This window comes from Myxocyprinus asiaticus, chromosome 10 (genome assembly GCF_019703515.2).
Source record: "Myxocyprinus asiaticus isolate MX2 ecotype Aquarium Trade chromosome 10, UBuf_Myxa_2, whole genome shotgun sequence".
Taxonomy (NCBI): Eukaryota; Metazoa; Chordata; class Actinopteri; order Cypriniformes; family Catostomidae; genus Myxocyprinus; species Myxocyprinus asiaticus.
In genome coordinates, this window is record NC_059353.1 from 30,345,001 (window position 1) to 30,360,341 (window position 15,341).

General features: G+C 36.1%; 2 protein-coding genes across 4 annotated transcripts in view; one reads left to right on the forward strand and one right to left on the reverse strand.

Moving 5' to 3' along the window:
- Nucleotides 1–1,959, forward strand: part of LOC127447660 (cell cycle control protein 50C-like) — a 7,039-nt gene extending 5,080 nt beyond the window's left edge. For all 3 annotated transcript variants that reach the window (XM_051709637.1, XM_051709636.1, XM_051709635.1), the window contains exons 6-7: nt 1–201; nt 1,682–1,959. The exon at nt 1–201 is cut by the window's left edge and continues 12 nt beyond it. In XM_051709637.1, the coding sequence (XP_051565597.1) occupies nt 1–201; nt 1,682–1,869 (389 nt within the window). In that variant the 3' untranslated portion in view covers nt 1,870–1,959. The remainder of the gene's footprint in view (nt 202–1,681) is intronic.
- Nucleotides 1,960–2,113: 154 nt separating this feature from the next.
- Nucleotides 2,114–15,341, reverse strand: part of LOC127447656 (discoidin, CUB and LCCL domain-containing protein 2-like) — a 32,023-nt gene continuing 18,795 nt past the window's right edge. Inside the window, exons 6-15 of the mRNA XM_051709626.1 lie at nt 12,799–12,932; nt 12,500–12,540; nt 11,553–11,768; nt 11,343–11,467; nt 10,677–10,824; nt 10,457–10,585; nt 8,667–8,760; nt 7,805–7,851; nt 7,601–7,714; nt 2,114–5,937 (exon numbers count right to left, since the gene is read on the reverse strand). Of these exons, the coding sequence (XP_051565586.1) occupies nt 5,540–5,937; nt 7,601–7,714; nt 7,805–7,851; nt 8,667–8,760; nt 10,457–10,585; nt 10,677–10,824; nt 11,343–11,467; nt 11,553–11,768; nt 12,500–12,540; nt 12,799–12,932 (1,446 nt within the window). The 3' untranslated portion in view covers nt 2,114–5,539. The remainder of the gene's footprint in view (nt 5,938–7,600; nt 7,715–7,804; nt 7,852–8,666; nt 8,761–10,456; nt 10,586–10,676; nt 10,825–11,342; nt 11,468–11,552; nt 11,769–12,499; nt 12,541–12,798; nt 12,933–15,341) is intronic.

The following is a 15,341-nucleotide window of genomic DNA, read 5'->3' on the forward strand; positions in this document are numbered from 1 at the left end:
CTTTTTTCTGGCAGCATCCGGTTTATGAGCTGGACACCAAAGACCACAACAACAATGGCTTCATCAATGATGACCTGATTGTTTGGATGAGAGAGGCAGCCTTCCCTAATTTCAAAAAGCTTTATGGGGTTCTCAATCGTGCTCAAGAGCCTTTCGCTGATGGTCTGCCTTATGGCAACTACACCATCTCTATCAGTTACAGTATCCTTTGCTCATGCAGGTTAACATTAATGTAATACAGATTACAGCAAAAATAGAGAAATTATAGATTTGAAAAAGAAGTGTTACCATTGGGATCTGGTGAGATGTTCTCTAGGGTGAAATTGACCTTCAGCCTTCCCATCCCAGTCAAAAAGCCTCTTCAAAACTAGGTTCTGGCATTTTTTGCTTGGGAGGGGAGTTGTCCTCCACAACTTGTATTCAAGTATGGCTCTATTGTGGAATGGAACTCTAATTTTTCATGATCCAGTCCATTCATGATGGATAAAATAAGGCCCTGTCCTATGCTTTTTTACTTGAAAATCTGTCACATTAAAAAAGTAAATCCGTAGCAAATGCTGTTTCATATTGGCTTTAACATGAGTAAAAGAAAAATGGAATAAGACAAAATACACTTATTCAATGTACATTCTCTGAAAGCAAGTCTTAATATCTGATACAATCTTGTTTCTTGTTTTCTTTTTTTTTTTACATTTTCACTGGGAAACAAGATAAAGATATTCCAAGGAATATTCCGGGTTCAATACAAGTTAAGCTTAACTGACAGCATTTGTGCATCAACATGTTGATTACCACAAACAAACAAAAAACTTTGACTTTTCTTTAAAAAAGCAAAAAACTGGGTTACAGTGAGGCACAATGAAGGTGAATGGGGCCAATATTTGGAGGCTTTTAAGGCAGACATTTGAAGCTTATAAATGTATAAAACCACTTACATTTATTCTTCTGTTAAAACATATTATTTGAGCTGTAAAGTTGTTTAAATAATCATTTTTACAGTCATTTTAGGGTTTACAGCATTATATTGTCATGGCAACAAAGTTGTTAAACTGGATATATATTTACACAGAAAAGGTTAGTAAGCGATTTGATCACACTAAAACCATGTTAACACACATATTGTTTACATCTTGTGGCTATACTTTTAAAACAGTGAGTATTTTAAACATTTACAGGTTGGCCCCTTTAACTTTGATTGTAAGTGCCTCAATGTAACCCAGATTTGCGTGACTAGTCAAAATTATTTTGGTGATCAATATTATGCCACAGTTGCTGTCGATTGAGCTTAACTTGTATCAAACCTTGAATATTCCTTTAAAGGTGAAGTGTGTAACTTTTTGTCACTTTATACGTTCTACTATACCAGTTTATTGTTCATTGACAAGTACAAGTAATCCATTCGTTGGTTTACCTTCCCCAAAAGTATAAACACAGCCTCCCAGGCACTATCAAACATTAATGTTTATATTTTGAGAGGCCCACTCAGCTCCACCCATCCCTTTCTAGCTGAGTTTGGGGCATGGCTACTAGAACTAGCTGTTCAGCCAGAGGAATATAAACAATCATGGCAGACGTGTACAGAGGAAAATAAATTTAAAAGTTAATTTTTGTCAAACACTCTTTATCGGTTTCATTTGCAGTTTTTATATGTAGAAGAGTTTGCCTTTACCAATAACAACAGATTTTCCAGTCGAGCCCTTCAGAGGTCAGAAAGAGGTAGTGATCTCCACAGTAACCTGGTTTGGTGGGCAGAATCACTTCCTGCCCATAGCATACCTTGTGACAAGCGGACTGATCTTGGTTGCGGCTATTGGACTCACAACAGTGTACGTCAAAGTGGGCAAAAAAGGCAAGAACATGGAAGAATAAACAAAATGGAGTGTGGATGTGAAAATGACCTATGAGCTGTACAGAAAAGGATGAAACGAATATTAAACTCCATCTGAGATTTAAATAAAAGTGTTTTAATAGGATTCAGGCTCATAAGAATTTGACACATTACAAAGCATTTCAATTTTATTTGAATGTTTACATATCAGCCTTGAACCATTAAGTTCTGATAATTAATTGTGCAAAAGTTGTTGACAATCCCATTTGATACGCTTCTATAATAATGCTAATAGCCTCACATACTGCACAATTATTTTGATGAAATGTAAAACTGGCCCATATTTCCATTAAATAAGTAATTACATAATTACATTTTCGAGTCTCACGTACTGTGATCAAAGCAGGGTCGTCTGAGACTCAAATACGTCTGGCATTGGCTATGGTCGGAATAGCATACTACCAAACAAGTTTGTACCTATGCAGTATGCACACTGTGTGTAGTATGCAAATTGTCTTTAAGCAAGAAATATCAATATGACCTACTACATTTGTTCAATTGTGCAGTATGTAACAGAATACAGTGCACTTAACTTGACCATTTACAGTGTGTCATGAATCGGAAGAGATATCAACAGTGATTTTTAACATCCTCTTGGCTCGTTATTTGATCTAACTGCCAAAAGGTAAGACAATGCAAAATAACCCTATTTAATTCCGATATGATAACTGGACACCACTCGCTAAAGTCATAACACTGTTGCATAGCCTTCTACCATTTAAAATGTCTGTCATTGCGAATATATTATTATTTTTTAAACAAGTATGCAGTATACAGTACATACTGCATAGTATGCAGTAATTTAAACATCAGTATTCCATTCCAAACATAGCCAGCAGGGGGCATCAATGACAATGTGGCAAATACTGATCTGTGAAAACACACGACTGAACAACGCCGTGTTTCCATATTGAGCACAGTGTCTACTTTTTTTAACAGCATAAAATACTTTGTAATTTTGCATTTAAACGTTGTATGAGAATGTATAAGTTTACACGCTTGGGTGATGTTGGACATTGTTTTGCGATTTCAACACTCTGAATAGTTTAAAAAGTGACTTTTGTTCAGCATGACAGTATCTAAAACACATTTGTCATTCAGTCAGACGCTTATTTTTTACAGGAGGGAAATCGGTTTCAGCTACATTAGATAATTGTAAGAAATTTGTCAGTCTAAATTTGTTTATTGGGAACTGAATTTAGGGCAAATAAAAAGGGGTAGTTGACATGACATGTAAAATGCTATACTTCATCTAAACCTATTTTAAACAGCTCGTTTAAATATTTAAATACCAGTTTTATGACCTCATATTCATTCATAGACTACATTTAATATTTGTACTTTTACATTTTCATTTCATTTCCACACACACACAGCAGGGCCATTTAAATTAACTGTAAAAAAGTTAATTTAGTGATTTAAAAGGTCGATGTTATTTGTCAGCTACCCAAGGATATTGTGAAGTTCAACTATAGCCTATTTTGTATTATGATTTTGGTATTTAAAAGTGCTCCTTGCATTAGGTGGAACTGTTTATATTTTGTACATTAATGTGAAAAGTAAAAATAAGAAATATTACTGCTGCATAAATTACAGAACCAGTGTATTAATTGTCTAAAAATTATGATTTGTAGTTAAATTTTATTTTTTAATAAAACTTCAATTTAACATTCTAAAATTGTTTTTCTATACAATCATTCTACAGTACCAATCATCATTTAGAGACAGATGTACAGTGAACAGCAGACACACATAAACTCATACACGCTTGTGGCTACAGTGCACAGAAACGCATTACATAACAAATCAGATAAGAATTCAAAAACTAAAGCAGACAAGCACATACATCTTTCAAGTTCACAGACACTATTACACTGAAACACATAATGCACACACATCCATATTGCATGTTTTTAAACAAAGGAGACACACCACTGTGGACATTACAATACATTTCATTCAACTAATGCAAGTACCAAAAGACGCCTTGTGGGACACATTACCTGTGATATATCATGGTAAATGACTAATGTAACAGTGTACATTAGCAAATCTGACTGAGAACATGCAACATCCTGGCATCCAAAATCCATAACATGAGGCAACGTTTGGTCTGATATCATTAGATAAAATGGATAATATATTTGGAATGAATTATCCATCAGGTTGTTTGGTCTTCAAGTCTACAATCCAAAAAAGCATACAAGATACATAAAGAAGACAACTTGGCACAGAGTGAATCCAATTATAGGCAAGAATGTCGGCATCCTGTATTTTACTCTAACCTTTGACCACAAAAGGGTCACATTTGGCAAGGTATCCATTAGGACAGTGTAACCATTGAAACAGTGCATGCTGGGTAGTGGTTTGGGAGTAGTAATACAACAAACATCAGCAGGAAAACATAATAAATTAAAAAATGGATCTTTGTGTGGCACAGGCTTTTGATAAGCATTAATAAAGACATTTGGCATGAATGTGTATGTGCAGTCGTACACTGAGGACTTTGCCAGGGGAAAAGACAATGCAGTTGTTGATTACTGTTGTCATTATTCTTAAGAAAGGCCTGCCCATGCATTGCTAGTTTCTTTGCTGAATAAATGTGTCAATCCTAAGCACTCTGTTTTATTATTCAATTCTTGAACTTAATCAAACCACAAAAAGCCACCTACTGAACAGCCTACCAAAACAGCATTTTAAGGCAGCATTGAATGTTAAACTTGGAAGGTTTTTCCAAATGGCAGATACCTTCTTTTGGCCGAAGATACCCTCTCTTGGCCAAATTTTAAGGCAGCATGGCAGTATCTTTCACACAGACAACAATCCCAGAATGTATTTTTATACGGCTCAGTGAAGTTCATCCAAGATGGTGGATGACTCAAGAAAATGTTGATACTAAATATACTTTTATTTCAATCAATACATAAAAATATTGATTAAAAACAGTCCAGTCGAATTAAAACAGAATATTTTGCCTAATATTTGTGTGTATATTAGAGTATCATGATATAAGCTTGCAACATGCTAACATGAAACGTGGGCTTTAGAAGACAGTTGCCTATGTAGGCAGTTGAATGAAAGGCTGTTCACTAGGGTTTGGAACACAATTAGTGAAACCAGCATAAGCCTTTGCTACTATGTCTAAAAGAAGACATAACTATATAACAGCACAATACAATAATCCACCAGTGCAAAATGACCACAGTGTAACAAGAGTGTTTGCCTATTAGTTTGTAATGTGATAGTTTGTTATTCAGTGTATGGTCATTTTTTTTATTGAAACTATATATTTGTGTAAGGGGAAGAATGTGCCTCGGAATGAGCTGCAGAGATTAATTCATCTCAGCTCTCAGGAAAATGCACATAAATGTAAGGAGTCACAGTTTGATAGCAGAGCACAGTCACAAATATATACACTCGTACGCATGTCCCATACACATTTAGACACAGGAACATGAAGAAACATCCACAAAGCAAAGTAGTGTAACAAAATCTCTGCTGTTGTCTCTTTCCTGACATTCCTGTGTGTTTTTTCAGTGATAGGACAATTTGAGAAGGCTAGGAGCGGCACACACACACACATTCTCATCTGCTTTTCTTTAGGGGAAGGTTGTGTCCAGCTAAGGGATTTCAAAACAGCCAAGGCTTGATTCACACGGAGCCACTGTTCTGTGATTGGTCTGTATTCTGACATGGTGTATTGTGGGTATTCTGAGGAACCTGGTACAACTGTCCCTCTGTTGGCGTGGCTTGACCAGATGTGCTCTTGGGTGTGTCATAGACGGATCTTGCTGATTGGCTGCTGTCTGTCCGAGCAAGTACACCTCGCCCCCTGAATGGTAGTGTACTTCCTGATATGTGGTTAGCCCTGTCAATCATGATTGGAATGGCATATTCAGACCCAGTGGCGGGAAGGGGCTCAGCATAAGCATGGTAATGTTCTGGAGGAATAGGTGCATCATACTCAGGGTCTACACCCTCTTCAGGCTTAAAGGTTGACCTCTGTCCCAGAGAGGCCATGGTGCCACTGACAAGTGGTTGGGCGTATTCTACACAGATATGAAAGGCACAAGCAGAAAACATAATGTTAAAGGCAAGAGATATGCATTAAGCCCCTTCAAATCCTTCAGAGAATGGGCTACAAAAATGGGGACAGAAGTTTAGAGTTTAGGCCAGGGTATACTCCGTTTTTCTGCGCTGTCTGTTTGTGAAGTGTGCATCAGTGTAATGACTTCGGGCGGACACATTACAAAGCTTTCGCTCTTCACACGATTGTTTATACCGTATTAACAGTAAATGCGTTAATAGCGATTAAGAACAATGTACGAATTAAACGTTTTACATTAATCGCATCCGTTAACGCATTAATTCTGACAGCACTATAAAAACCCTCTCCTTGTCTGTCTCTATCTTCTGTGCTATTTTTTATGTTACTCTAGCTTCTCTTTGAACTTGGCAGTGCGATGCTGCAGATATCGTTGACTAATTGCTTATGTTCCTAATTTTTAAGTCGCTTTGAATAAAAGCGTCTGCTAAATCACTGTTATCTCATTACACTAATTTAAAATGTCATCTGTTACAATATTTTTTGACTAAAAAGTAATGACATTACAGTAACTAATTACTTTGTAATCACATTACACCCAACACTGGTAGCCAACTCAAACTGCTCAATATCGCTCTGTAGCTGTATGTTAGTACATGCCACTTCACAGGATATTTTAATGAGTTCTGTCATTCATATTCGCAGAGCAACAGACAATCTATCACTATTACTAAGGAAACAGAGCAGCAGTCTCAAACACCATGAAGGATTTCACAGGGAAGAATCCGAATAACATTAATTATTTTCTTCACAGGAATGCACTAATTGACAGCTTTCCTAGGCTGTGTGCAAGCTTAATTCTCACCTTAAAGGGACTTTGTTCTTATGATCCCCAAATGAGACTCAAATATTCCTAAGACAGGGGTGCTTACACTTCTATGGCATGAGATCTACTTTTTCATATTGCTATTACTGTAAGATCTACAAAAAACAACAACAACATTGTAGACAGTGCTGTCACGTTACCAAAATTTCCATAGTCGGTACCGATACCAGTGAAATTTGACGATTCTCAATGCCAAAACAAATACTAATTTGTAAATAAGATAAATATTAAAGTTATCATGTAATTATTCAAGATAATGAAACAGTCAGTATTAAAATAAGAAAAAAGAAACAAAATAAGAAAACAGTGCTTTAAGTTCAAGTATTCAAGTACAGTTGATACATAAATATTCAGAAATAATAATAAAAAATAAATAAAATAGTGGGATGGCAGGAAAAGAGTCATTTATTTTCATTAGGAAAGCCTTACCTGATTGGACGATTCAGTAATATTCATCAGGAAAGTGCTACCTGATTGGTCAGAGAAACTATAACCCAACCCTAACTCTACCCCTAAACCTAACCATAACCAATCAGGTTGGGCTTTCCTCATAAATATGAATAATCCCCCTATGTTTCTGACATTCGCATGCAGGGGTGCCGAAATGAGAAAAAAAAGTGATCTTTATAGTTCGTTATTTGTGTAGTTTCTCTCTCTACTCACTTTCCCTTTTGACCTGTTAATGAGATCAACCAATGGTCTTGCGATTGACCGGTCGATGTAATGTGCGCCCCTGTCCTAAGAGGACTGTAAGGTTACTTTACATTGTGTGTGTGTGTACCTGCAGGCTCCACTCGCGGTCTCTGGTGATCCACTCTTGCTGTTGAACTGTAGCGAACACATTCGTCTCCATCCAGCTTAGAGGGCAACAACTGTTTCATACTCTTCCACCACACTGAAACACATACATATTTAATAATTAATGTATGCATAAATGCATAAGAGAAAACAGATATAAGTAAAACTGAGAACAGAATGTGCGCACCTGTGCGTTCCCAGTGTGGAAGCTCATAATTTGCCTCTGGGCTTTTTCTGTTGGTTTGAATACAGATGGTGAAAATATTATCTGAAACTGGTTCTCCTTAAGGCTTATTCACGTTAAGTTTAAAGCTTCACTCACAAATAAGGATTTAAAATGACACAACAGATCTCTATGAATTCCCTAAAGGTTTAGTTCACCCAAAACGTTCAATTCTTTCATCATTTACCCTCGTGTTGTTCCAAACCCATACTGGTCGTTTTTTCCCATGCGATTACAAAAAAGTAGGAATGGCAACTGGATAAACCGATTCATTGAAAAGATCCTACTCAAAAGAATGATTCATTATTACATCATTACTTCTCCCATGAAAACAACTTAAAATTTGTCCTGTTCCTCACACAAAGCTATTGTGTGGCTGCAAAAGACTTATGCATGATTCATATGGATCTTAAGTATGAATCATGAGCCAAGTATCATACTTTTAAGATACTTTTAGGGTGCTTTCATGTCATTTTTGATGTTTAAAAGCTTAAGTCCCCAATCATTGTAATTGCATGGAAAAAAACAACCACAAAAATTCTCCTTTTGTATTACAAGAAATAAAATAAGTCATACAGGTTTGGAAACATTCAGCTGAAATACTGTACTTAAATGATCCATAGATTTTTTTATTAAGAGGTTAGAGCGATTTAACTGTCTGGATGTCAAATATTATTGAGGTATCTAAACTATTTGAAGAGAATTATGAAAATTTAGCACTAGATCTTTTGTTTAAAATAATGCCCTAGTAACAGTAAATTGTAAATCGACAGGACACTTATTACTAATGCAATAACTCAGGATGGGGGACCTCTACTGTACTGACCTGTTCTTCCACAGCCATGAGCACACCATCACTAAAATGGGCATTGTCAGAACTACCACCAGTACAGGCACCAACACTGCCACCAGCGCCACCTCTGGAACATTGACATAATGTATCAATAAAATCAATCTAGAATTAGACTTTAGAGCTTTGTTCCAAACCCTATTGAGCTGCCTACAAGCTTCTGATGCAAATGCAAGTCCAAACAATAGGCAGCATCGTGTATTTCCTTAAGCTTTATACTGTGTTCCGGTCAAAACTGACCGATTAACTATTTGTTTTCTGAAAACTGTTGTTTATTTCATCCAGATGGAATAAATTTCCATGACTTTGTTCACACAGAGCATCTGAACAAATTTTTTTAGATCATTTTTATAAAATTGTATTGGTTTTATTTCACTTTTCACTTATTTCATGTTCTCTCTTAACAACTGACTATCAACCGACAGCCTGAATGCCAATACAGTACAATACTGTACATTCTATATATATATATATATATATATATATATATATATATATATATATATATATATATATACTATTTTTTTTTATATATATTTTAATTTTTTATTTTTATTGAATAATGTGTATCTATATAGTAAAAAAAAAAAAAAAAAAAAAAAACAGCGTATTGTATACTGTACAGTGTATGTTATTATTTGTATATTGTTGAGTGTAATTATGTGTATAACAGATGTTTAAATTGTGTTGTGTTAATTTGATGTTATTGTAAATTGGTATATGTCTCATCACTGTCACGACTGCTATGTTGATCGGAACTGCACCCAAGAATTTCACACACCATTGCACTTGTGTATATGGCTGTGTGACAATAAAGTGATTTGATTTGATTTGAGTTTGACTTTGTTACACCTGTGGTGTTTCCGGTCTAAAGTGACCAGCCATTGGAAATGAATGAATTTGACTACAAAATAAAGAAATACTAAGTGTTCTGGAGCACCCCATCCTTTAGATAACCATATTTAGAAACACCTGTAAACAATTAGGAAGTCCTCTAGCGACCCCTACTAGCCCCTAGGGGAAGTTATATGTGACATATGCATTGTAAATTCCAGATTCTAAACTTTAAAATAACACCTATTTTGTTTAGATCAAGCAAGTGGTTATACATTTATTACATAATTATTATTATTTTGAAAAAAATAATTCTGCAGTCAGTGCCAAAACCCTTAAATATTTTTAAATATGTTTAAAAAAGAAGTACAAAACCTGTCATAATTACTAAAAAAGAAGTTAACAAAAAGATATAATGCAATATCTTGGGATAATATATGAAATATGAAAGATTTATTAACAATTTGAATGGGCCGGTAATTTCTGACCAGGAACACAAAAGGTGTTAGCACAAACGAACACAACACAAGGGTTAAAGGATAAGACAATGCCAAAATGCATTGTGATGAGCTCAGTAAAAATGTATCCAAGAAGGCATACAGAGTCAAGGGAAATATTGAATATACATATTTATTTTTAATCAGTAATGAAGAGTATCAATAAAAAAAATAGATACATCTGATTAAAAACGAGTTATATTACACAATATTTATGCTTATTAGAGTATCAGAACATTAGCTTAGCAACATGCTAAAGATGTTAGCAGTGCTATTTGTGTGACATGTCAGGTTGCTGCCCATGTAAAGCATTTCATTTAATGGCAACTTAAATTAAAGAGGTTCCATTTTAGTTTTTAGTTGCTGCCATAATAGGTTCACTAGAGTTTGGAAAAGAGTTCATGTTTTTATTTATTAAATGAAGAATGTTCTCACCATCATGAGTGTGAGGAGGCATGGTAGTGTTTCGGATGTTAGGCGAGTGTGTTGTCCTCTTCTGTAGAGGAGGCACTGTGCTTTTTCTGTGAGGGGGAGGACGGGCTGGATGGAATATTCTTGGCCTCGCTGACCAATAGAAAGAGATCAAATTCATGTCAAGCACAGTTCACTGGTCAAAACTTAACCCTATTACATATTATTTTCTGATTAGTCTCACCTGCATGTGGTTGGCAGCCCAGTAGCTCCATTTTAAGGGCAATCCTCTGGTGCCACTGGAAGGGGCATATTCGGATAAACCGTGCTTCAATTGGAGGAATAAAGTTGTTCCGCACTTCCTGTAAATAGTTGGTGTTGCCTTGGAAAATCTGTTTCAGAGACACAAGGACATATTACCTTGACAACAAAGAACATTTGGCCTCAGACCAAGATCCATCTGATTCACGCCTAATCAATGCTCTTCTCGTTAAGCTCCCAGACTATCGATGGACATTCATTATTAATGACCAGAGAGTGCACTTTAATTTCAGGCTCAGGAATGTAAAACCCTTTTTTCCGGGAAATTCTCAAACAGCGATGTCATCCTGCAGCAGTTCCAATACCCTCGAAATAATTTGCCTCTGAAAATCAAATCCAAGGGGCAAATATTGACACTGATTTTTGACACTGATTCACATTCTAACACTAAGAGAAAACTTTGTGCATTTTTATAATAATAATAATAAAACATTATTTACTTTATTTATGAATCATTTTCCAAGTGAGGATGTCCTGGAATGTCCCTAATGGGAGGTTTTGTCAGATTTCGCTTGCTTTTGGAGACAATTTTGTACACATACAAAAAAGGAGAATGGACAACAAAACAAGGTAAAACAATCCTCAATACCTTGTTTTTATCTGATCCCAATTCTTGATAGGCTTCCCATTGCTGTCCATCATGGCTATATAGCACCTCAAAGGCTGAAACGTAAAACTGATATTCTGTGAGGGTGGAGCCCGTGGTAGTAATACCTGAGAAAAAAGTAGACTGACTGATCAATCAAGACAGACACAAACACTGATCTTATCTCTCTCTCTCTCTCTACACACACACTACCTGTTATTCTTTTCTCCTTCTTCAGGTCCACTTGAATCCATTCTTTTGTGTCGCTGTTGGCTGCTGCCCATGGACGTCCCTGTGTTTTGAGGCGGGCCCCTCCAGGCCCCCAGATGGTGGGTTCCTTTCCATGACCGCCCCATTCCCACATCGAAGAGGCTGTGATCTGAGAGCTGCTGACCACTCCCGACTCCAAACCCAAAGTGCCGTAGCAACCTTTAAAAGAAAGAAAAATGAGGTTTTTACTATTAGAGTATCGAGGTCTGAGAAATTTCTGTAGAAGTGATAGGAATAAAGAAAAAAATCATATGTTTGTTTTTTTTAATAATTATGTTACAAGATCTTATAATCATTGGCAGGGTTCCCACGATATTTGATGAATTTCCATTAATTTTCCATGACCATTATAATCATTCATGACTACGGGATAAGACTTGGTTTTTTTTTTTTTTATAATTTTATAGCGATTGCTAGGATGAATTTCCATTTGTATGTCATGTACCAATCTTTTAAATTAATAGATTTAAATGATAATCCTTTTTACCATATAAATGTTTCCAATAAGACCCTCAGTGGGCAGTCTGATATGTCTTGCTGGCTTGCAGTGAAGTTTTACTCTACACGAGCACTCACAATAAGCAATATCTACGCAATTATGTATTTTAGTGCAGTGCAAAAATAAATAAATAAATAAATAAATAAATAACTAAAGATATTTTTCATGGCTTTTACTTTATTTTTATTTATTTTTTATTTTACTATTTTCCATTACCTTTCTAAGCCTGGAAATCGCAACTTTTAAAATTCCCTGATATTTCCAGGTTTTCCATGCCAGTGGGAACGCAGAATTAAGAATTATTTTCATCAAGCATTCTGTAAGGTACAGCATCAACACATACTGCAAAGGGAAGAGACGTTTAGGGATGATATCCTACTGATTCACTCACCACTAGTTTTGAAGGTAAAAAGGCTGGGGGAGAGATTACCACTGTAAGAGGGAGAAAGATGCAGAGCCATCAATCAATCAATCAATCAATCAATCCAATCACAGAGATTAAAAAAATAATCAGCCAAAGAGAAAAAAAAAAAAAAAGAATGCTGGAATGGAATATACGTAAAGCTGTTAGGGCTGAAATAGTTGCACAAAATTGTGGAGAAGTGTGGAATTTGCCTTGAAAGCACTGTAATCAAATGAAAAAGCTTTTCCCATGAAGAAAGCAAGCAAGAATTCAAATGGGTTACTTACGGCACAGATGTCACATTGTTAGCCAGTGAGCTTTCGTAGTGTGGGATGCCTTTGCTGCTGACCACACTGATTTGCCCTCCCAGAGTGTTGGAGACCACACCCGCATGAATGCCGGCCAGACACAATGGAGATGACTGCCAAGAGAGACAGAGAGACTTGAGACAGCTGACTCTCTGACTCACTCACCTAAAACCCACAAGCTGTGACTTGGTATGGTGAGGTCACATCCTGGAGGCAATATCGCAGTGATATTTTTTACTGCTATGATATAGAATACTCATGATTCATCAGTGGAAATTCTTCCAGAGTTTAAACACAGTTACACATTTTTACATCCTCCCCAGTCCCAACAACAACATACATTCTCATATGCTACATTATACACACTAAAATTTTTTTTGGGTGTGACAGCTGCCTTTATCACGTTATTGTTCCATGGTTGGTAGGATGTAAAATGTGGTACTCCCGTAAATAACCGAACTGTGTGTGCACAGAATGATATTGGGGAGGTATCAATTAAACGCAGCCTTTAAATGGAGTTTGAAATAACATAATTACGTGTTCTGCCCACATTAATAACCAAGCAAAGTACTAGTTACCAGTGCAAAACAGAATTCTAGATGATGCCCAAGTTGCCCACTTGTGATGTTGAAACATGCGTGTCAACATAAAAAAAGGTGGAAGGCAACGATTTAGCAAAATCATTTCAATTTCATTTCTTTATTTCAATAATATTAATTTGTTATATGTGACAGATCATATAATCAACTAATGTAAAGCAGTTTTTTGCAAATTAATAATTTGTTAGATACCATGCATTAATAAACCATATAGGTTGTGTAAACATAATGCAGGTGTATTCACTTATGCTTATTCACTGGCACAACAGAAAAAAGGAGCTTTTTTTCTTTGTGTATTCTTTTAGTTTGGCTTCTTCTTTTGTTTTCGACTTGAATGCATGAATCGTAATAACGAATGCCCAATTCGGAGGTGGGACCTTCCCAGATGCGCTTGAAGGCAGCATTAAAGAACGATGAAAGAAAAAAATTGGTATTGGTCATAATTACATTTAATTGTGAATCATTACTGTACGATTTATTTTATTATGCATTTTGTGTAATGTGTATGAGAAATAGTGCTAAAATATGCCAGGAAGCACTATTCATTTAGCTGGTTAATAAGGTGACAGGCTTGTACGTCAAAAGTACAATTCCCACCATTCCCATCATCTGTGGCTACAAGAGAATGATAAAAAACAAAGATAAAGCATCAGTTACACATCTAATGCACATCATTAGCTCCTTTTTTTTTTTTTTTGCATTAGGCTTAAAAATCCTCCCGTTTTTGTCAGTAATTGCAAATGAGAGAAAGAAATACGAAATTGCTTAACATGTCCATATTTTTCTGACCAAAATCACTTGAACGCACACTCATAAGTAGGAACTTCCCAAGAGGACTTCTATTGTTTTTATACTGAGATAATTATATTGTCTATCGCCTAAAACCCAGTCCCAAACCTAACCATCACACAAACCTATGCATTTTAAAATTTTCATTAAAATAATATTCAGTATTTATTAAGCAATTTTCCTCATGGGGACTGCCCCCCCACCCCCTAAAAAAGACCACAAACACTAGGCAAACTCTCAACAGCTATACACAAAGACACCGCAAACATACACCACTTCCTCTGGGCAAAATAAAGCACCACTCTCGCCACAAACAACACTGCGCATGCACACACTTTTATAAGGAGTCATATGGGCCCCACACTAATTCTGAGGGTGTATCTTAGTTGAGAAATTTTGAGATTTAATATTGCTGTCAGCTGGACTGCATTAGAAAACCATTCAGCCAAACCTGATCTAACATCTCCCTAAGAAACACGTTCTCATACACGCATAAAAACACGCACACATACATCCATACACGCAGACACACATACAAGAATGTTCCTAGGAGACCAGCGCTCTAAAACCTAACACACAGAATCATTTACAATGACTTAATTTCAAAAGAACGTCTGATTCTCTCTCTCTCTCTCTCTCTCTGCCTGTCTCTCCTCCTAACTCACATATTCACACACCCTACTAAACACCATGTTGAAGCCTGCAACATGTTCTCAAACTGCCTTTTGTGTTCAAACTGATAAAATTCACATGTGAAATCATTCAAACAGTTTAAAACAAGCAGGAAACACTGAAACTGTAATGAGGTCATCAGCAAATACCTAATGTACAGCCAAGACAGTTAGTCGGTTACATGCACTTAAAAGTTAGATTTCAGTCAGACTTAAACAATAATTCGTATTTTTAAAATGTCATGTAAACGCATTAGTCTAACTGAAATCTTCAATCAGAGTCCAATTTTTTATTGTGCTGAACACACGATACAATTCACGGTGAAACATGACGCACATACAAATCTTCCTGCACTGATGCGATCAGGCACTTTGTTAAACATCAGTCACTATTTTCTGTTGTTGGGCTGCTTTAACATAGGCTAAAGCAGAGACGTTGGTCTTCACATGCGCAACTTCTCAT